Here is a 22,369-nt window from a genome sequence, read left to right on the forward strand (position 1 = left end):
TGAGCCAAGCCCCACTTCCTGTTTTCTAGAGATTAATTGAAGAGTCTCAGAGTTTTTAGCGCCCAGGCTGGCTTTGAACCTTGGTTCCCCATATCTCAGCCTCCTGAATAGCTAGGATTACAGGCTTGAGCCACCACCGGCTCAAGCCGGTTTGACAGTCATGAGCTTAAACTCAGGGCCTGGGCCCTGAGTCTGTCTGTGCTCAAGGCTAGCACTCTACCAGTTGAGCCATAGCACCACTTCTGGCCTTTTCTGTTTATGTGGTACTGAGGAATCAAACCCAGGGCTTCATGCATGTTAGGCAAGCACTCTACCATTAAGCCATATTCCCAGCCCCTAAACGTTCAAGTTTCAATTTTCAATTTTTTTTTTTTTTTTGCCAGTCCTGGTGCTTGAACTCAGGGTCTGGGTACTATCCTTGGGCTTTCTCAAAGCTAGAGCTCTATCACTTGAGCCACTGCACAACTTCTGGCCTTTTCTGTATGTGATACCAAGGAATCGACTTCATGCATGTTAAACAAGCACTCTACCACATTCCCATTCTCAAATGTTAAAAAAAATTTTAAGGGAAAAAACAAGCAAAGTTTACCTTGAGAAATAAGGATAGTTTAAGATTAGAAAACCTATTAATATAATTCATCTTATTTACAAATGAAAGGAAGAGATTAGATGATTGCATTAATAAATGAGAAATTTTTGGTAACTAGCCATTTGTGATAATTTGGGAAATAAGGAATGGATGGGAATAAAGGCTATCTATCAAAAATGTGCAATGTTTCCAATACAAGAGAAACACTTAAGAATATGAGGGAAAAGACTCCTATGATAATATACATTTTCTTTTTTTTTCCCTCCCAGTTCTGGGGCTTGGACTCAGAGACTGGGCTTTCTCAAGGCTAGGATTCTACCACTTGAGCCAAAGCACCACTTCTGACTTTTTCTGCATTTGAGGTACTGAGGAATCGAACCCAGGGCTTCATATATGTTAGACAAGCTCTCTATCACTAGACTACGCTCCCAGACTGATTATATATTCTATATTCTAAGTTTCCTTTTTTGTTGTCTGGAATGAACTCTTCTTTAGCTTTTTCTGTGTAACTGGGATTCTACCACTTGAGTTATAGCTCTACTTCCATAATAAATGTTTTTACTAAAGGAAGTAGCCAGAAATCTTACAATAAAGAAGACAAATGACACACAAAAGGATTAGAAAAGAAGCAAAATACATTTTCTCCTCCAAGAAGATACGATTCTCTTGAATTTATTTTTCTTTTGTATGTGTGTATGTGTGTGCATGTGTGTGTGTGGGTGTATGTTGGGGAAACATAGGGCCAAGTGTGTATGTGCTAGATAAGCATTCTACCACTAAGCTACAATCCCAACCCTTTCCTTGATTTTTTTTCTTTTTTTTTTTCTTTTTGCCAGTTGTGGGGTTTGAACTTAAGGCCTGAGCACTGTCCTTGGGCTTTTTACTCAAAGAGAGAGCTCTACCCTTGAGCCACAGCACTACTTCTGGCTTTTTTCTATGTGTGTGGTGCTGAGGAATCAAACCTGGGTCTTTATGCATGCTAGGCAAGCACTCTACAGTAGGCCAAACTCCCAGACCCCTCTCCTTGATTTTTACATTGATGTTTCTCTACAACAGGCTGAGCATATACATGCTTCTTATAATCTCAGCTACTCATGTGCTGGAGGGGGGCGGTCACTATTCAGTGCTAACCCACATAAATGTTTGAGACTCTATCTGAAAAACTAAAAGCAAATGGGCTGAGGGAGGACTCAAGTGGTAGAGCACATGCTTACAGGCTTCAAGTTCAACTTTCAGCATACTGGGGGGTGGGGAGAGAAGGGTTTTTTTTAGGTCAGAGATTGAAACTCAAACTCGGTACCTGGTACATTTGCTTACTGGCTGGTGCTCTACCAACTGAGCCATGTCTCCAACCACAAAAAGTCTATTCTTATATCTATAAATTCACTCCCATCGGGGGTTCATGGATAGACCCAATTTTATAAAAACGGTTACTGATAAATTCTAGGTAATGCCAATAAATAGCCTAACAAAGCTGATTCTAAAATTCCTCTGGAAGCATAAAGTGCCAAAAATAGCTAAGCAGTTTTTGTTGTTTTTATTGTCGTCTGTAACATACAGAACTGTTTGTGCTGCTGTTTGCAATACAAAGACACAGGGAAATGTTACTGTTTGTGCAATATAGCAGGGAGAAAATGTGAAATTGCCCATTAGGGTGAGTTTGCCAGATGTCCTGTCATTAAGGAAGAATACCAGCTATAAACAGAGCAGTTCCTGGTACTTGTATTTCATTTTGTTGATCCTATCTATCTGAAGTTCCTCATTTGTCCCTTAGAAAGTTTCATTTAACCAATACAGTTCTAAAAAGGAATCAAGGTAAAAAGATTTGCCCTTCCACACAGCAAGACCAACTATGGAACTACAAAAATTATTATGAGTATTATGTGAGATAAATTCACCAGTGGAACAGAACAAACAGTCCAGCAACAAATACATCTGGAAAGAAACTTGACACAGGATAGAGGTGGCTCTGCAAATTAGAAGATTAAAGAAGGATTTTTTTATCCCTCAAGGATGCTGGAAAAGCTGGTGAGTGACATGGGAAAAGGAAAAGCTATCCTTATCGCTCCCATTCATAATTTTCAATTGTCTATAAAGGATGCAAATCTGAAAGGAAAACATCAAAAAACTTTTAGAAGTATAAATAATATCTTTATGATCTTAGGGAAAGAAGATATTTGACATAAAAATGCATAAGCAAATAAGAGAAAAGGAATTGTCTGGTCAATCATATCATGATTCAAAGCCAACTTAAGCACTGAAGTCCCTGAGATTTATCTCCAATTAACCACCAGAAAACCAGAAATGGCACTGTGGCTCAAGTAGCAGAGTGCTAGCCTTGAGCTGAAGAGTTCAGGGACAGTGCCCAGGCCCAGAGTTCAAGCCCCATAACTGACAAAAAAAAATTAATTATATAAGCTAGGCACTGGTGGCTCATACCTGTAATCCCAGCTACTCAAGAGACTCAGATATGAGGATCACAGTTCAAACCAGTTGAGCTGGGGAAGGAAAGGAAAGTCTGTAAGACTCTATCACCAGGGACTTAGAATGTGGCTCAGTGATAAGAGTGGTTGCCTACCTTGAACCCGGGGTTCAATTCCTTATTATTATACAAACAGAAAAAGCCAGAAATGGTACTGTGGTTCAATTGGTAGAGTGCTGGCCTTGAGCCAAAAAAGCAGAGAGTTTGAGCCCCAGGACTGGCAAAAAAAAAAAAAAAAAAAAAAGAGGGGCTGTTTGGCCTAGTGGTAGAGTGCTTGCCTAGCATGCATGAAGACCGGGGTTCAATTCCTCGGTACCACATATATAAAAGAAAAGCCAGAAGTGGTGCTGTGGTTCCAGTGTTAGAGCGCTAGTCTTGAGGAAAAAAATCCAAGGACAGTGCTCAAGCCCTGAGTTCAAACCCCAGGACTGGCAAAGAAAGAAGAGAGGTAGAGGAGAGGGAAGAGCTCATCACCAATTAACCATCATAAAACCAGAAGTGGTAATGGTCAAAATGGTAGAGCACTAGCCTTGACCAAAAGAGGTCAAGGACAGCGCACAAGCCTCAAGTTCAAATTCTATAACCAACCAACCAACCAATCAACACAGACACACACAGACACACACACACACACACACACACACACACACACACACACACACATATATGCGCGCGCACAATTAACCATCCAAAGGAAGGTGCTGATGGCTCATGCCAGTAATCTAGCTACTCAGGAAGCTGAGATCTAAGGATCATGGTTCAAAGCCACTCTGAGTAGAAAGTCAGTGAAACTTTTTTTTTTTTTTTTTTTGCCAGTCCTGGGCTTGGGCTCAGGGCTTGAGCACTGTCCTTGGACTTTCTCAAGGCTAGAGCTCTACCACTTGAGCCTCAGCACCACTTCCAGCTTTTTGCTATGTATGTGGTACTGAGGAATCGAACCCAGGTCTTCGTGCATGCTAGGCAAGCACTCTACCACTAGGCCAAACTCCTGGCCCCTCAGTGAGACTTTTATCTCCAATTAACCACCAGAAAGTAGGATGTGGTAGAACTGTGGCTCAAGTAGTATAGCCGTAGCCTTGACCAAAAAAAACTCAGGGACAACAGCCAAGCCCTGAGTTCAAGCACCAGGATAGCAAGTAAACAAATAGATAAATAAATAAACCATACAAAATCACAAAAGGATAAACAGATAAGTCAGCTCTGCATTCCATATGACAATAAAGGAAACAAAAACATAAATCCATATAGGTTAGTGAAAAAGGAAGAAACACCCAATAAAAACATGGGTACGATATATAAGCAATATTTAACTGAAGATGAAATATAATTATTAAATATACCATATAACATAGCATATAAAACTACATTTTAACAACTATATAAATCACAATGAGATACCATTTTTCCATCAGAACTTGCCAAAAGTTAAGAAACAATAATATAACAAATATGACAAAGACATACAGCCAGTAAAAATGCTATTTGGGTAGTGTAAATTGGTACCACATATTGGATACTTCTGGACAAAAAAAAAATTTTTTTTCCTGTCTGTCCAGGTCTGGATACTTATCCCTGAGCTTCTTCTGTTCAAGGCTAGCACTATATCACTTGATATAGTAATGCCAAGGCAGCACTACCAGCATTTTCTGAGTAGTTTATTCAAGATACACTACTATCATGGCCTTTCCTGCCTGAGCTGGCACTGAAAGGTGATCCTCAAATCTCAGCCTCCTAGGTAGCTAGGATTACACATGTGAGCCACCAGCACCTGGCTTATTGAGCACTATTTAATTAAGCGCTGAACTAACTCTGTCTCTGTTTCTGTCTCTCTGTCTCTGTCTGTCTCTGTCTCTCATTCTCCAAACAATTAAAAATAACTTTAAAGGCCACTGATAAGAGAACAGAATAATAGATAGTAATAGTTATAACGCAATGAACATGAATGTGCTAGTAGTGTAAAATGAATGTAGTATGTAGTAAATGCATTTATACATCTCAAACCTGTTTAGTGGTATATACATATATATGTAGACATTATATATATAATACTTCACATATATATGTTTATATAAAATTAATCAAGCATGGGTGGGGGGAGGGAAATGGGGACAAAAACATGAGAAGGGGTATCAATGTTTGTGAAGTAATGCACCTTCTATCTGGCGAATATAATGTAACCCTTCTATTAATTACAATAAACAGAAATAAATGTAAAAAAAATTAATCAAGCAGCTGGGCGTCAGTGACTCATGCCTGTAATCCTAGCTACTCAGGGGGCTGAGACCTGAGGATCATGGTTCAAAGCTTGCCCAAGCAGGAAAGTCAGTCCGTGAGACTCTTATCTCCAATTAACCACCAGAAAATCAGAAGCTAGCTATGAGTTGAAGAGCTCAAAGACAATGCCTAGGCCCAGAGTTCAAGCCCCATGATTGGGGAAGTGGGAGGGGGGGAAGAACAAGTAAAATGAATACTGCTTTGGATAGATGCAACAGTAAAAATGTAATTGTACATAGCAGAATTAACACTAGCATCAAGGCAATATCTACTTTTGAGGAGGAAATGGGAATAAAACAGGGTATATACCATTATATCTATAATCTTTTACTACAAATCTGCTTGGTAGGTAAGTATATTGTCTCTTTAAAATTCCTGAGAGTTCATTTTTAGAAGATTCCAAGATATCAGTGAGTTCCCATTCAGGATTACTTCACTGATTTCCCAAAATGTACAACTGAAACCAAAAATGAAACAGCATGGGCCCCTATGACTTTCCATTCAGCCATCACAGTACTAAAATTTTAGAGCTCATGAACAAATGGAAAAGGAAGGGCTGACTCTACCCTGGATCCTGTGATAAAGACACATGCATCAGACCCCTTAAAAAAAAAGAGAGAGAGAGACAGGAAAGTCACTTGTATTATTTGATTATTTTCTGAGAGAGAGAGACAGAGAGAGAGAGAGAGAGAGAGAGAGAGAGAGAGAGAGAGAGAGAGAGAGAGAGTGTGTGTGTGTGTGTGTGTGTGTGTGTTGTTTAATTGAACTCTGGGCCTGCATGCTGTCCTGAGCTCTTCAGCTTGATGCTAGCACCCTACCACTTGAGCCACAGTACCATTTTTGGTTTTCTGGTGGTTAACTGGAGGTAACTGGTGGTTAACTCGACTTTCATGTCCAGGCTGGCTTTGAACCATAATCCTCACTTCTCAGCCTTCAGAGTAGCTAGAATTACAGGCATGTGCCACTGGCACCCACCTCCTTAAGTGTTTTAAAGCTCTTAGGCAAAAGATATCATTTAAAAGTGCTGAGATTTTGTTTCACAACCTAAAATTTTTTTGTCTTTTCTGAACAGTGGTTCCTATTACTTTTTCCTCATTGAAGGAATTAGTGAAGGGCACTGTGGAAAGATACTATCCATAATTCTACAGGCCTGGTAGTGCTTAGGGCCCAGAATTCCCCCTCAGTGCCAATAGCATGCTTGTGCCCTTTCCTCTATTAGTTGTTGCTGCCTCCTGGGCATCAAACACTAACTTCTTGTTTCCCTTTTGTTAAGTACGGGAGACTCAGAGCTGGTAAGATGCTTTGAAGGAAAATACAAAGCCAAGAAAATACAGAAGGGCAATAGCCATGACTTTTGAGTCTTACCAGAGTTATAATAACCTTTCAGGCTTTCCTCAATCTGTAGCTTACATAAAACCAAAGAATTATAAATCAGGGCCAGGAGAATGGTCTAGTGGTAGAGTGCTTGCCTAGCATGCATGAAGCTCTGGGTTTGATTCCTTGGTACCACATACACAGAAAAAGCCAGAAGTGGTGCTGTGAATCAAGTGGTAGAGCACTAGCCTTGTGAAAGCTCAAGGACAATGTCCAAGCCCTGAGTTCAAGCCCCAGAACTGCCAAAAAAAATATTATAAATCAATGAAGCTGTGTTAAAACTCCAGCTCAACTGTGAAAAAAAAAGATTTAGGGAAGGTAACTAGACACTGTTAACTTAATTCTGGCCAGTTCTAAACTCTTACTCTCTGCAGAACTGATATCTTTCTCACCATCCTACAAAGCAGATGACTAGGTAATGCATTTCCTTTGGGTGGCATTCTGTGTGCTTTAGACCTAAAACATTAAAAGCAAAGAAGAGTCTATAGGAATCTGCTCTTTATAAAGAGGCGTCATGGTCAATGTCAAGTGCCATGCTGCCAATTTACAACACGGAAAAACATGGCACAGAACAGACAAAAGAAAGAAGGCACTCATGACCTTCAAAAATTGGCACACTTATACCCACAGCCATCCCATAACCCAGAAAGCTGATGTTCTGTCTACAGACTGTTTCTGGTTGCCAGACGCAAGGCTCCATTTTACGATTCTTTTATGTGGAATTAGAGTTGTAGTGATCTGGTTTTCAATGATGAAGTTGCAATGTCATTGTTCACGCTACTGCATCCATCCAATGGACCATGCTTCTCCATTCTGTTATGCTGCCCTGCAGTTTGAATTCAAGGTATGGTATGGTGTCAGCATGGAAAGCACCAGAGTTCTGATGTGGCAGCCTCTAGTTATGTTCTACCAAGGCATGTATCATCACAACCTACTCAAAGCCCTCCCCCAACAGCTACCAAAAATTCCCCTGGTGAGAAACGCTATTATGAGAAGAGGTGGCTGCTTTGTGACTCACACTGTTTCATTAAAGAGATTTTTTTTTTCAAACAAATTTCAGTAAAGGAATCCAAAGGTTTTCCAAAGCCACAGCAAAACAGAACAGCTCATAATAGTATTTTTTCAAAGGTCTGACACTTCATAGGAGATTCCTATACCTCAAAATACTGAAACATTTATATTTACTTATATTTTTGTGTGTTATATTTGGCATATAGGCTGAGAAAGGAGATAGGAAATGGATGGATTAAATGTTGATAACAAGACTGTACTTGCCAGATTTTAAGATGGAAGAGAGCTGGCTTGTATGCTAACCCTCACTGCAGGTCTTTCCACCCCCTTCCCCCAAACAGGTATATAAGTATTGGGGGCTGGGAATGTGGCTTAGTGGTAGAGTACTTGCCTAGTATGCATAAAGCCCTGGGTTTGATTCCTTAGTAGCAAATATACAGAAAAAGCCAGAAATGGTGCTGTGGATCAAGTGGTAGAGTACTTGAGCAAAAAGCAGCTCAGAGACAATGCCCAGGCCTTAAGTTCAGGCCTCAGGACTAGCAAAACAACAGCAACAATAACAACTGGGGGCCAGGAGTTTGGCCTAGTGGAAGAGTGCTTGCCTAGCATGCATGAAGACCCAGGTTCGATTCTTCAGTACCACATATATAGAAAAAGCCAGAAGTGGTGTGGCTCAAGTGGTAGAACACTAGCCTTGGAAAAGCCCAAGGACAGTGCCCAGGCCCTGAGTTTAAGCCCCAGGACTGCAGGGGGGAGGGGGGAGGTATTGGAACTTGAATTCAGAGCCTTACATAGTTTTTCTTGAGGCTGGCACTCCACCACCTAAGACACAGCTCCACTTACAGTTTTTTGCTGGTTAACTGGAGATAAAAATCTTATGGACTTTTCTATATGTTGGCTTCACATATCAATCCTCAGATCTCAGCCTTCTAAGTAGCTAACTTTATAGGCATGAAACATCACTGCTCAGCCTGCATCAGAGATCTTAAAACTCACCCACAACTCTTCAGGGCACCTGGCTGCAATGGTATAAATATTTCAGCCAAGGTTGAGGAAATTATTAAATTTCCTCATGATATACATATATTTGGGGATGCTTGTTACAGTAGCAAACAACATTATAAGAAAGTCTGTTTGAGGTCTGGGAATGTGGCTTAGTGGTAGGTAGAGTGCTTGCCTAGCATGTATGAAGCCCTGGGTTCCATTTCTCAGTACTATATAAATAGAAAAGGCTGGAAGTGGTACTATGGCTCAAGTGGTAAAGTGCTAGCCTTGAGCAAAAGAAAGTTTGCTTGAAACAGTAGCTTAAATGATGTTCCTTTTTTTGTTGTTGATGTTGGTTGTGGGGCTTGAACTCTGGGCCTGGGCACTGTCCCTGAGCTCTTCAGCTCAAATCTGGTGCCCTACCACTTGAGCCACAGTGCCACTGCTGGTTTTCTGGGGGTTAATTGGAGATAAAGGACTCAAGGACTTCCGTGCCTGGGCTGGCTTTGAAGCATGATCCTCAGATCTCAGTTTCCTGAGTAGCTACAGACGTGAACCACCAGTGCCTGGCTAACATTACATCTTTGAGGATGAAACTGATTTAAGTGGAATAAAACAGAATTACACACATCTAACTGTTGAGTCTGGAATCCCAAGGGCTCCCTATAGGATTCTGAGTCCTTAGCCAGGCATCAGAATAAAAGAATCCTAACAGCTCAAAGAAAAGACACCGTCTCAGCAGGGATAAAGGTTATTTCTGATGGAAACAAATGAAAAGATCTTCAAAGAGCTGAGAAATATGGTCAAAGTGACCACAATAGCTAGGGCCAGAGTCTTGGGTTCTCTCTCTAGCTATGCTCCAGACCATACTGTTAACTCCAAATTTCAAATTTCCCACATACCAACAAATCAAGTTTGACCTTAAAAGACATACAACATTTAGAAGTGACTGGTTTTAGAAATGTTCTTTGTGAAGTATGCATAACATAACCATACTTTTAAGTAAGCTAAGGGTGCTATCAACAAGAAGGGTAAAGCCATGCTATAAATCTAATTCTCTAACACCAACATATACCTAAAATGTAAAGTGACATTTTTTTCTAAAGCCATCACTTGATAGCTAGACTTATGTCTTTTGAATTTTTCATTTTGAGAAAAAAGTACCCATATGTATGATTAATTGTGGCTAGGGAATAACAAGTGTTGAATATCACAAGTAAGGTTTTGACAAATTCACTAAAACAATAAAAGAAAAATAACCTCATTCAAAAATGAGCAAAGGATGGGCTGGTAGTTTGGCCTAGTGGTAGAGTGCTTGCCTAGCATGCATGAAGTCCTGGGTTCAATTTCCTTGGTACCACATACATAGAAGAAAAAGCTGGAAGTGGTACTATGGCTCAAGTGGCAAAATTCTAGCCTTGAGAAAGCCCAAGGACAGTGCTCAGACCCTGATGAATTCAAGGCCCAGGACTCCCCACTCCAAAAAAAAAAAAAAAAAAGCAAAGGACATTAACAAGAATTTCTATAGAGAAAGCATATAAATAGCTAGGAAAGGCAAAAAGATGTTCACCAATAACAACTGGGGAAGTGTAAATCAAAACCACAAGATACAACATAATCGTACCCATTTTGATAGTTACCAAAACAGAAACAGAAAATAAGCCATGCGCTGTAGTTTACAAGTGGCTCAGAAAGTTGAGACCTGGACGACTATGGTTCAAAACCAGCCCAGGCAGAAAAATCTTCAAACATCTTCAATTAACCAGCAAATGCTGGGCTAGAGGCGTATGGTAGAATGTCAGTCATGAGTAAGAAAGCTCAGCGAGAACATGAATTCCTGAATTAAAGTCCCAGTATCAGAAAAGGGAGGGAGGAAGCAAAAGAGGAAAGGAAGAGAGAGGAAAGGAAGGAAGATAAAAGGGAAAAGGGAAAAGAAAAGGAAGTGATTGGCCGGGAGTTTGGCCTAGTGGTAGAATGCTTGCCTAGCATGCACAAAGACCTGAGTTCGATTCCTCGGTACCACATACATAGAAAAAAGCTGGAAGTGGTGCTGAGGTTCAAGTGGTAGAGCTCTGACCTTGAGAAAGTCCAAGGACAGTGCTCAGGCCCTGAGCTCAAGCCCAGGACTGGCAAAAAAAAAAAAGAAAGAAAGAAAGAAAAAGAAGTGCTGAAGAGGATGTGGAGAAACCAGAAGCACAGGTACCACTGATAGAAAGGCAAAATGATACAGCTGCTGTGGAAAACAGTATGGCGATTCCTCCAAGAATTTAAAATAAAATTACTTACAGTCTAACAATTCTGAATATATAACCCAAAAGAACTGGTGGCATATCTCAGTAGTTGAGTACTTGCCTAGGTACATGAGAACCTGTACTTGATTCTAAGTACCCAAAAGCAAAGAGAGATATTGAATGAATCCATTTATACATAGTACCATTCAATTATATACTTCAAAATGGTGAAGAAAGGAAACAGTGGTAGAATACGTGCCTACTGTGCATAAGACTCTGGATTTGATATTGCCAGGACTGGCAATAATGAGACAAGTAATGAAGTATCAACGTTGTGCAACTCAGAAACTTACACTAACAAGGAAATTTCCTGATGGGTGTTTTGTGGCTTGGGACCAATTTTATAAAGACAGATTTTTAAAAGTGGTGAATCATGTCTCAAGAAGACTGTTTAATGATCAGAAAGAAATGTGGCTCTATGGGTGACAAAGACACTGAAGTCAAATGATTAACACAGTTTGTGAAATAGTTCTTTTGAGATTGTCATTGAGAGAACAGAGAACCCCTTACAGAGGACATTTGAGAAATTTCTTTTTTTTTCCCCAGTCCTGGGCTTGAGCTCAGGATCTGAGCACTGTCCTTGGGCTTTCCTCAAGGCTAGTGTTCCATCCTGACCCACCGCACCACTTCTGGCTTTTTCTATGTATGTGGTACTGAGGAATCAAACCCAGGGCTTTGTGCATGCTAGGCAGGCACTCTACTACTAGGCCAAACTTCTGGCCCTTTTTTTTTTTTTTTTTTGGTCAGTCATAGAACTTGAACTCTGGACCTGGGCATTGCCCCTGAGCTCAAGGCTTCTGCCCTATCCCCTAAGCCACAGCACTACTGCCGGTTTTCTGGTGATTTATTGGGACTTTTTAGTGCCCAGGCTGGCTTTGAACCACGCTCCTCAGATCTCAGCCTCCTGAGAAGCTAGGATTACAGGCATGAGCCACTGTGCCCAACTGAAAAATGTCTTAGTAGGCACTTGACTAGAATCACAAAAACAAAGATGATTTGCCTCTGCCCTGAAGTAAAGTTCAGGGAAATGAATAGTGTGACTGAAGAGAAGAAATGTGTCTTTGAAGCAGTCCTACAAACCTAAATTTGCTTATGCAACAGAGGAACCAAGGAAGGAGGTAAACCCACAATTTGCAATCCTCACACTCTCAAGAAATGAGGAAGCAAAGATCCTCAGAAAGAACTGTGGGCTGAGAACATGGCTTAGTGGTAGAGTCTTGCCTAGCATGCATGAAACCTTGGGTTCGTTCCTCAGTACTACATACACAGAAAGAGCTGGAAGTGGTGCTGTAGCTCAAGTGGTAGAATGCTAGCCTTGAGCAAAAGAGCAAAAAAAGCTCAGGGACAATGCTCAGGCCCTGAGTTTAAGCCCTAGGACTGGCCAAAAAAAAAGCATTCAGAATTCCTCTTTTGTTTCGGAAGAGAAAAACTAATATAGATGCTCTTTGACTACACTTTCAGTATTTTTGTTCCAAATTCAGATTCAGGGGTCTTTCTTCAGCTCTTCTGAATTCTGAGAGTATTATGTCCAGTATTATAGACATAGTCACTATTGGGCATATTCAAATGTAAGAATCCTTTGGATTTGGGGCCAGGAGTTTGGCCTAGTGGTAGAATGCTTGCCTAGCATGCATGAAGACCTAGGTTCGATTCCTCGGTACCACATACAAAGAAAAAAGCTGGAAGTGGTGCTGAGGCTCGAATGGTAGAGCACTAGCCCTGAGAAAGTCCAAGGACAGTGCTCAGGCCCTGAGCTCAAGCCCAGGACTGGACAAAAGAAAAAAAGAACCCTTTGGATTTCTTGTTAAAGATCCAAAGATGTACTAGAAATTCTCACTGTGCCTCTCCTAACTTGGAGTTTATAGTGACCCAGTAAATTCTTCTTCAGTTTTGCCTTCCAACAAAAGAAGGTGATGCTACTCCTAAGACTAGAAGGCTAGGGAGTACTCAAGGTGAATAGTCTCATCAGTACAAAGACAACCCTTCTTTACAATTAAAGTAGTTTTGCTTTTTTAATTCCTTATTAGCTTCACACTTGAAGGTTTATCTCATCTCCATGTTGAATTCAGGGATAAATCTACGTCCTTAGGAAGACATACAATGTAGACATGAAAACTGCAGTCTCTACTAAGACCCTTGTTATACTTTTAAACCTATACCCCACAATAAGATGTTATAACCCACATGATTCAGATTGGATCAGGGCAAAGCTTGAAAAAGAAACACTGAAATATGTACTCATTCTAAAAGACTAGCTTTAGGATTCAGGTTTGGTGCTAGCTTTAAGATTCTAGTACTATATCCCCCATGATCCACTATCATTAAACCTTAAGCACTAGGAGACACAGAACCAAGATCCCAATTCCTCATGAAGTTGTTTTATTTTGGTGGTATCAAATATGAACTCAGGGCCTGAGCACTGGCTCAGCTTGCTTGCTTGCACCACATCTGCAGCCCTTTCTTCCAATTTTGAAAGTGTCATAAGTGAAGGTTAGTGCTATAATTGGGTACACTAAAATTTCAGTGCCAAATAAGCTTGAGTTGAATACCAACACATTTGTAGACTACAAAGCACATTTCCTCTCCCAAAAAGAATCAAGAGCTCTTTTAATTTGGTTAAGAGTGGCCTGAAACTGAGCACTGATGGGCTCAAGCCTGTAATACAATTCAGAAAGCTGAGATCTGAGGATCATGGTTTGAAGCCATCTGGGCAGGAAAGTCCAGTGGACTCATATCTCCAGTTAACTACTAGAAAAACTGGAAGTGGAGCTGTAGCTCAAAGTGGTACAGCACTAGCCTTGAACAGAAAAGTTCAGGGACAGTGCCCACACCCTGAGTTCAAGCTCTAGGACAAAAAAAAAGTATGGCTCAGAGCTCAGAAGATTCCTTATGGCATATTTGATGTGGGTTTTAGTATCAAAATGTACACATCTCATAAGACAAACACTTTAAGAACTGAGCTATTTACTTGCGATGCCTTTCCAATCTCATGAGGAATAGTTAACTCTAACCTTAAGGAATTACTCTTGCTCAGTTACTTATCTTATAAAACATGCCCTCATAGCAATAGAAAAGTAGAAATTCTGCATTTAATTTAAATAAGTGTTCATTAAGAATAGAACTTCTAAAAAAAAAAAAAGAATAGATATTCTAGGCCAAGAGTGTGGTCTAGTGATAAAGTGCTTGCATAGCATGCATGAAGCCCTGGATTCAAATTCCTCAGTACCACATACATAGAAAAAGATGTGATATTGTGTTTTAGTGGTAGAGTGCTAGCCTTGAGCACAGAGGCTCAGGGACAGTGCCCAGGCCCTGAGTTCAAGTCCCAAGACTGAAAACAACAAAAAAGAATAGAACTTCCAGGGCCAAGAGCATGGCCTAGTAGTAGAGTGCTTGCCTAGCATGCACAAAGCTCTGGGTTGGATTCCTTGATAGCAATGAAAAAGCTTGAAGTGGTGCTGTGGCTCAAGTGGTAGAGTGCTAGACTTGAGAAAGCCTAAGGACAGCACGCAAGCCCTGAGTTCAAGCCCAGGACTGGCCAAAAAAAAAATTGAACTTCTGAGCTGTAAATATGGCCTAGTGGTAGAGTGCTTGCCTAGCATGCATGAAGCCCTGGGTTGGATTCCTCAGTAACAAATAAACAGAAAAGGCCGAAAATGGTGCCGTGGCTCAAGGGGTAAAGGGCTAGCCTTTGCAAAAGCAGTTCAGGAGAGTGCCCAGGCCCAGATTTCAAGCCCTAGGCAAAAAGAAAAAAAAGAATAGAATTTCTACAGAACTGGAGAAGGGGTGGTATTTTGAAGACCACAGGCTTTTCCTCTTTTAGGAACCACTCAAGAGCCCATATCCTCTAGTATATCTATGGAGAGATACAAAGAGGCTTTCTGAGTCACTCCAAAGGAATTGGCACCCTTTCTTTTTTTTTTTTTAATTTACCAGTCCTAGGTTTGAACTCAGGGTCTGGGCACTGTCCTTGGACCACTTTCTACTCAAGACTAACACCCTGCCAGCCACTTGAGCCATGGCTCTACTTCCAGCTTTTTCTATGTGTGGTACCAAGGAATTGAACTCAGGGCCTTCTTACATGCTAGGCGAGCACTCTACCATTAAGCTATGCTCCTGGCCTCCTCCTTCATTATTGAAGACAACATTAAACCCTAGGATAAGGTCAAAATAGAACCCAGCAGATAATCCGCTAGCATATTCAAAGACATCAAAATGTACATCTCAACTGCAGTTGATGGCTTAACTATAAGAGAAAAATGTGGACCATTCTAAATAGTTAACAGGTACACACACATACATACACACACACACACACACACACACACACACACACACACACACACACACACACACAAAATGAAGATAGAGTGAAACCCTCAGTGACTAGCAATTTTATAAAAGGACCCAGAAATCAGTAACGTCTCCCAACATGGTAGTCCTCCAGGTTCTCTTCCTCTACATCCGGAACCTTCTAATCACAGATAAACAGGACTACTAAGCAAGCCAGAACATTTGCAGCAGGAGACACAATATTATCTCATAGCAATACTAACACTTGGACAGTAAAAGGAAGAGACCTATGTCTCGAAGGCTGCTCTCCTCAGTGACATTACTCTTCATGCAAAGCTCATCAATGTAGGTCAGACTTCAGATGCCATAAGCTTCTACCTGGGGACAACATTTCTACACATGTAACTCTCTTCGCCCAGAGAACTACAGAATCATCCCCACAAGGTGCCACCACTTTCCAATTATATGCCCATTGGCTTTGGTATTCATTGTCTCACAAAACTGCCCAAACACCTGCAAGGTAAGCAACACAGGCATCCTCTCTGTCTTACAGATGAAGATATAGTAACTTTGGGACTAAACGAGTCACCTACCCGAGGTCACACAGGCCAGAAACTTCAGCAGCAGCCCAGCCATGAGCTGAGTCTAGCCCTCACACTCCTTGGCTAGTACAGTTTCCAGGTTATTACCCAGCTTTCTTATGTTACATATGAGAAGACAGACAGTGATGGTTAAGAGTCTGGTTTTACCCCAGAATGCAGTACATACCTATAATCCCAGCACCTGGGGAACCCGACTCAGAAAAATCAGAGTTAAGGGCCAGTCTGGGCTACACAGCAAGACTTGATATAGCCTAGCCTACATAGTGAGACCCTGTCTTAAAAAAAAAACAAAGTCCAGCACCACCATACTTGTACTCCAGTTTCTGCTCTGCTAGCTGTCTGATCTTGTGTGAGTTTACTAACTTCCCTCTAAACCTGTTTCCTCACCTATAAACTGGGTGGGAATGGAGAAAAGCCTTACCTCATAGAATTACAATGATGATTAATTCAGATAATGGACATAAGCTAGTCAAATTCTCTCACTTAGCAAATACATGTACTACAAACAGGGCTGAGAGTTTGGCCAAATGGCAGAGTGCTTGCCTAGCATGCACCAAGACTAGGGTTTGATTCCTAGGTACCACAGACATAGAAAAAGCCAGAAATGGTGCTTTAGCCAGGTGGTAGAGCTCTAGCCTTGAGAAAGCCCAAGGACAGTGCCCAGGATCTGAGCTCAAGCTCAGGCCTGGCAAAAAAAAAAAAAGTTACAAGCAATCCAGGCACTGGTGACGCAGGCCTATTATCCTTGATACTCAAGAGGCTGAGATCTGAGGATCACAGTTTGAGGCCAGCTTGGGGAGGAAAGTCCATGAGACCATTATCTCCAATTAACCACCAGAAAAATCAGAAATGGAGCTGTAATTCAGTGATAAAGTGCTAGCCCCAAGCAAAAAAGTTCAGGGACAGCACCCAGGTCCTGAGTTCAAACCCCATGACCCCCTCCCCGAAAAAAAGAAAAAAATACATACATATATATATACATATATATATATATGGAGAGAGAGAGTGAGAAATATGTTTCAAGTAAGCAATAAGAATAAGTCGAGCTATAGGGGAAATACAAATAAACAGATGAGGCTGAGAATGTGGCGGCTTAGTAGTAGAGTGCTTTTAACCTAGAGTGCATGAAGCCCAAGGGTTCAATTCCTCAGTAACACATAAACAGAAAAAGCCAGAAGTGGCACGGTCGCTCAAGTGGTAGAGTGTTAGCCTTGAGCAAAAGCAGCTCAGGGACAGTACTCAGGTCTTCATTTCCAGCCACAGGACTAACAATAAACAGATGAATAAACTATTTATAATGTTAAGGATTATTAAGGTAAAAGTAAATGGATGGGAAGAATCACAGGTAGGGTCAAGTTCCAAGAGTGGTCTCTGAGGAGAAATTTCTGTTGAGCCAAGGGCTCCAGAGAATGTGCTCCCAAGAAAAATGGAAGGAAAAGCATTCCTGGTACAAGGACAGGATGTGTGAGGGGTAAGGAATAAGGAAGCACACAATTCAGAGACAATGTGACTGTGTGTATATCCTCAAATAGGATTGGAGAACAACCTTTATGGGCTGCCATCATTGAGGATTACCACATCTATTTTTAAAAGAACAAAGATGAGGCTAGAGAGGAGGTGTGTCTTGTCCAAGGTCACAATTATTCAAAAGGAGCTGGATACAACAAAACCCTGCCTGTTTTACTTAGTTCACTAACGACTGCTTTCTGTCCTCACAACACCCACAAAACACAAGCAACAACATCCTATCAACTTCCAGGCATCTGGTCAATTGTGCACTGAAATTCCTACCACCTGAACCTTAACGAGCTAAAAGAAAAATGCTCAGACCTGACTCAAAGCCTTCCAAGTAGAAACAAGTTTTTATTCTTGTAGTAATGAACAAGAGAGGGAAAGGATGTCCCAGAAAAATCCCCTGGCCTGTTTAAGGTGATAGAACCACAGGCTCATCTCAAGTGAACAGTGCAAGAAAAGCTAATTAGTGTTTTTAAATAAAAGAATGAATTCTTAAAACAGTGGTTCTTAGTCAAGACATCTGGGAATTCACAGAGACATTTTGGGGGCAAACTGTGGGATGCTACATTTAGTAAGTGCAATGTCTTTCAAACAGACAGGACAACCCTACACACTAAAAAAATGTATTATCCAGAATATTAACAGCAACCACCCATGCATACTTTAGAGATACCCCTCCTTAAAGGAGTGTTAGCATGCCCCAACTTCTCCTGTACCCTCACCATTCAGTGGTGCTCCCTACCGTCACAACTGGATGAAGAACAAAAAACATTTCGGAATCCAACTATAAGCTCCTAACTTTAGCACTGGACCTGGTAGTGGAATATGGATAAGAAAGAAACAGACTTCAGAAATTTTAGCAAAAAGAAAAATAGTTTTCTTCCTCCTTCACAAAAGATTACATTTGTTACTGCTACACACATAATTCAGTGACTTAAAGAACTGGCTTACAATATTTTTCAGACTAACAGAGACTAAAGAGAGCTCTTTTTAAAATTTAACCAAAATCATCTCACAAATACAGCTGACTCTTTCTGGACTATACAAACAGAAAGATTATTCATTTTAAGATGCTTTAAATTAACCAAATGCCTAAAAGTACCAAAGGCAAACACGCCTTGCATCTCCTTCAGAGCAGGGATAAGGGTAAGTGGGGGGGGGGGGTGCGCGCACACACATACACACACAATTACCAGTCCTGGAGCTTGAATTCAGGGCCTGGGCTCTAAACCTGAGCTTCTTTTAGCTCAAGGCTAGCAGTCTATCACTTGAGCCACAGTGCCATTTCTGGCTCTTTTTTCTGAGTAATTTATTGGAGACAAGAATCTCACAGACTTTCCTGCCTAAACCAGCTTTGAATCACAATCCTCAGGTATCACCCCCTTGAGTAGCTAGGATTACAGGTGTAAACACCAATGCTGGGCTTCATTCACAACAGTTTGATGTAAACCAAAGAAGCTCGGATGATATGCAGAGATTTAAAATACCATTTCAATAGCAGCTAAAAAGCGACTTCCAAGTATAACCCTAAACTAGTCACTGTATACCCCCCCCAGTTATTCCCCAAATTAAAGTTTGTGGATATAACCCCCAAAAAATAAAAAACAAAGTGGGGGAGGAGGCTATTTCCAAATAGTTCCAACAGTAATTCAATAGGAAATCCTCCATAGAGTACCCTAAGGACAGGAGTGTCTAAATATTCCTAAGTCACTCAAGGGAATCTGAATATAACTTCTTCACTCTGCTTGGCAATTAGCAAACAGCAGTCCCACACCCCTTTTAACCAATTTTCTAGAGGCCTGACCGGGCTTCTCAGGAAAGCCAAGCAGACAGACCTGTTTTCCTCTAGAAGAGCCAGCCAGGCCTTTTCTGCCCTGCAGGGCCAGTGCCTGGGAAATCCCCTTTGGGCCTTCAGCTGGCCTGTTACCAGAAGTTCACAAAATGAATTCATCTAGATTTTCTGAATCCGCCTCTTCTCCAGTCATGTGCTAACTGCCAGGCAATAATACCCCACCATGTCAGGCTCTGTTACAAAAAGATGCAGATTCATGGGAAGAGCAAGCACCTAGCATGAAGCAGGAGGAAAAAAAAAAAAAAAAAAAAGATGGAGGGATGTGAGAATCATGGAGCCAAGCCTACTGCATGCAGCAGGAGAGACCAGGGCCTTGGTCCTGCAAACCAGGAAGGAGGGAGCCTCTCCATATCCATACAGCAGGCCACACCTGTCTATGTCAGCCGCCTGTTCCATTTTAAACAATTCATTCAGATCACCAGCTAGGGTGGTAAAATTGCACACACACATCCTCTCCCAGCAAGGGTGAGAGATCTAATCCAAGCACTACTTGCCCCCAATTTTCTTTCTTTTCACACTCTTTGTTTAGAGATACTGTCTCGGTTAATGATGAGGTAGGCACCATATGCTGCAGAGGCAGGCTGGATGTGCCCAAGTTGATTCCTTGTAAACCAGACAGGACCTCTCTCGAGGATGGTGATGCCAATAAATAGGTCTGAAATGGTCAAGTTTCACCCTGCCATCCACAAGTGAACACATGCCTAGAGTACTAAAACGGACATCCTCACAGACGACAACCTTTCTGGACAGGTAAGTACCCCATTCATCCTCTTAGTATTGGAAACCAAAGGAAAAGGCATGGCAGATACGGGAGAGCGCTCCCGTGAAAAGGGTTCGGGGAGCCCCGGCGCGCCCTCCCTTGTACTCCACCCTCCAAGGCCTCCGCCACCCGTGGACTCACCACTGTGAGAGCTGAACCACCTAGGTGCGATGTGCAGAGGTAGAGCATCCGCCAGCGAGGCTCGGGAGCCCAGGTACAGCATCCCGTCTCTATGGTGACCGCCGCCGGTCTCCTGGTAACCATTGCCATGGGCATAGGTGGAGTCAGACGCGGACCCTCCGCCGCCGGGCGCCCTCTCCGAGTCGCCGGTCCCCCGGGAGGCGGGGGTGTAGAGGCCAAAGGGCACCCCTCCGGCCGTACTGGGGTCCATGCCCATGCCCGCCACCGAGCTGACCGAGCGGCTGCGCAACCCCATGGCCCCGCCGCCGGTCCGGTAGTGCCCAAAGTGGGGCGCCCCTCCGGGCGGAGGCACGGCGCTGTCATCGGTGGAGACCCCCGGGAAAGGACCCCGGGAACGGGCCGCCGTGCTCTGCTTGCCCCCCATGCTCGCCCGGGCCCCCCGGTGGGGCGGGAACGTGGATGCCGAGACCCTCCCCCACTTCTCAGCAGCGGGGGGAGGGCTGGGCGAGCATACAGGGGGAGGGGGTCAAAAAGGAGACCCGGAGAGAGAAACGAGGGGGGGGATCAAAAACAAGGGGGGGGAGAAAAAATATAAAGCCACGGAGAGAAAGCCGGGGAGCGGAAGAGGCAGGCGCGGGCGCGGACCCCACACTAAGGGCTGAAGACGACCCCAGCCCAAGGCATGTTCCCCTCCAGGTCCAGGACGCGCAGGCCGGCGGGCTCGGCGCGCCTCAGGCCGCCCCGGGCGCGAGCGCCGGCGGAGCCGCAGGGAAGGAGGGCCGGCGGGCGGGCGGGCGCGGGGAGGCGCCGGGGAGGCCGCCCGCCCCTCAGGAGGAGGCGGGGGAGGGCTGGGGACGCCGGGCGCGTCCCGCACCTCAGGACGGCGGCGACCGTGGACGGCGGCCCGGACCCCTCCAGAGGTCCCGGGAAGGCTGCGGCGCCGGGAGGCTGAGGCGGAGCTCTGGAAGCCACCGTCGCGTCGCGTCGCGTCGCGCGTTCGCCCCAGCCACCGCCGGCCCCCTCCAGCCGCGCCGCGCCGTCAACCCCACTGGGTCCCGGGGCCGCGCTCGCCGGCGCTCCCCGCCGCCGCCGCCGCCGCCGCTGCCGCCGCCTCCTCCGCCACCGCCGCCGCGGAGACAATGGAGGGCGGCAGTGCGCAGGCGCGGCCCGCGGCCCCTCGCTCCCCCCGCCCTCCACCCCGCCCGCCCGCTTAACTCCTTCGCTGCCGGGGCGGCGCCCAGACAGCTGGCTTCCCTGAGGTCCCCCCCACCTCCGTCCGCCGTCGCGCCCCGGGCCTGGCCTGTCATCCCTGTGGCGCATGCCTTGGGGACATTAGCTGCCAAAAGCTAGCTCTAAGGTTCTCGGGAGTGGATAATCATTGGCCTGGAGCGCGGGGGGGGGGGAGGCGGAGGGGGGGCACCTGTCGAGGAGGGCGGCGTGGTTCTAGGCCCGGGGGGTGAGAAGGAACCAACCGGGAAGAGAGGAAAGCCCTCAGCACGCCTACCTGGCTTTGGAGGGTCACCGGTCGAGCGCCCCGCCCGGCCCTATTCTGCCCCTGTAGCACCCTCTGGTGGACGTGCTGGTCCTTCTTTCCGGGGATCCCCAGCCCAAGGACATTTCGGGGGGTGGGGAGGGAAAGCTGGAAGACACACAGTGGTGCCCCGGGAACGCTTGTGAAGTGAGGCTTTGCTAACAGGACTGCTTGTTTTGGACTTAAATGAGGCAATGTCTCACTTAAAATGTAACCCTCGTGGGGGTGGGGCGAGGGGAAGGGGGACCAAGACATAGAAAGGGTACCAATGTAGGTGAATGGATGCACCTTCTATCTGGTGAATATCATGCAACCCTTCTATTAATTACAATTAAAAAATATATGAAAAAATATGTAACCCTCAAAAAGCAGCTCACTGTAGTTTTAAAAGGTGAGGTAGACATGGAATAAGATTATGCAGCGAAGAATTGATTTTTAGAAACTGTCCCAAGACCAGCCCCTGTTTTTATTTATCATGTCTTACTTTCTCTGTTTTGTGCTGATATTTAGGGCGTGAACGCAGGGCCTGGGCAACCTCCCTTGACTTTTTTTCTTCAAGGCCAGCACTCTTATCACATGAGCCCAACCTCTTTTTCTTTTTAGTGGTTAGTTGGAAATAGGAGTCTCAAGGACTTTCTCACCCAGGCCGTCTTTGAACAATGATCCTTGT

General features: G+C 43.8%; 1 protein-coding gene across 2 annotated transcripts in view; it reads right to left on the minus strand.

Annotated features, from left to right (window-relative positions):
• Znrf1 (zinc and ring finger 1) overlaps positions 1-21,272 on the minus strand; it is an 86,453-nt gene extending 65,181 nt beyond the window's left edge. The window contains exon 1 of one of the 2 annotated variants that reach the window (XM_090357319.1): positions 20,169-21,272. In XM_090357319.1, coding sequence (XP_090213445.1) covers positions 20,169-20,592 — 424 coding nt within the window. In that variant the 5' untranslated portion in view covers positions 20,593-21,272. The remainder of the gene's footprint in view (positions 1-20,168) is intronic. The other variant, XM_090357318.1, reaches the window with a different exon arrangement.
• Between the last annotated feature and the right edge of the window lie 1,097 nt (positions 21,273-22,369).

This window comes from Megascapheus bottae, chromosome 24, assembly GCF_031878675.1.
Source record: "Megascapheus bottae isolate mThoBot1 chromosome 24, mThoBot2.hap1, whole genome shotgun sequence".
Lineage (NCBI taxonomy): Eukaryota > Metazoa > Chordata > Mammalia > Rodentia > Geomyidae > Megascapheus > Megascapheus bottae.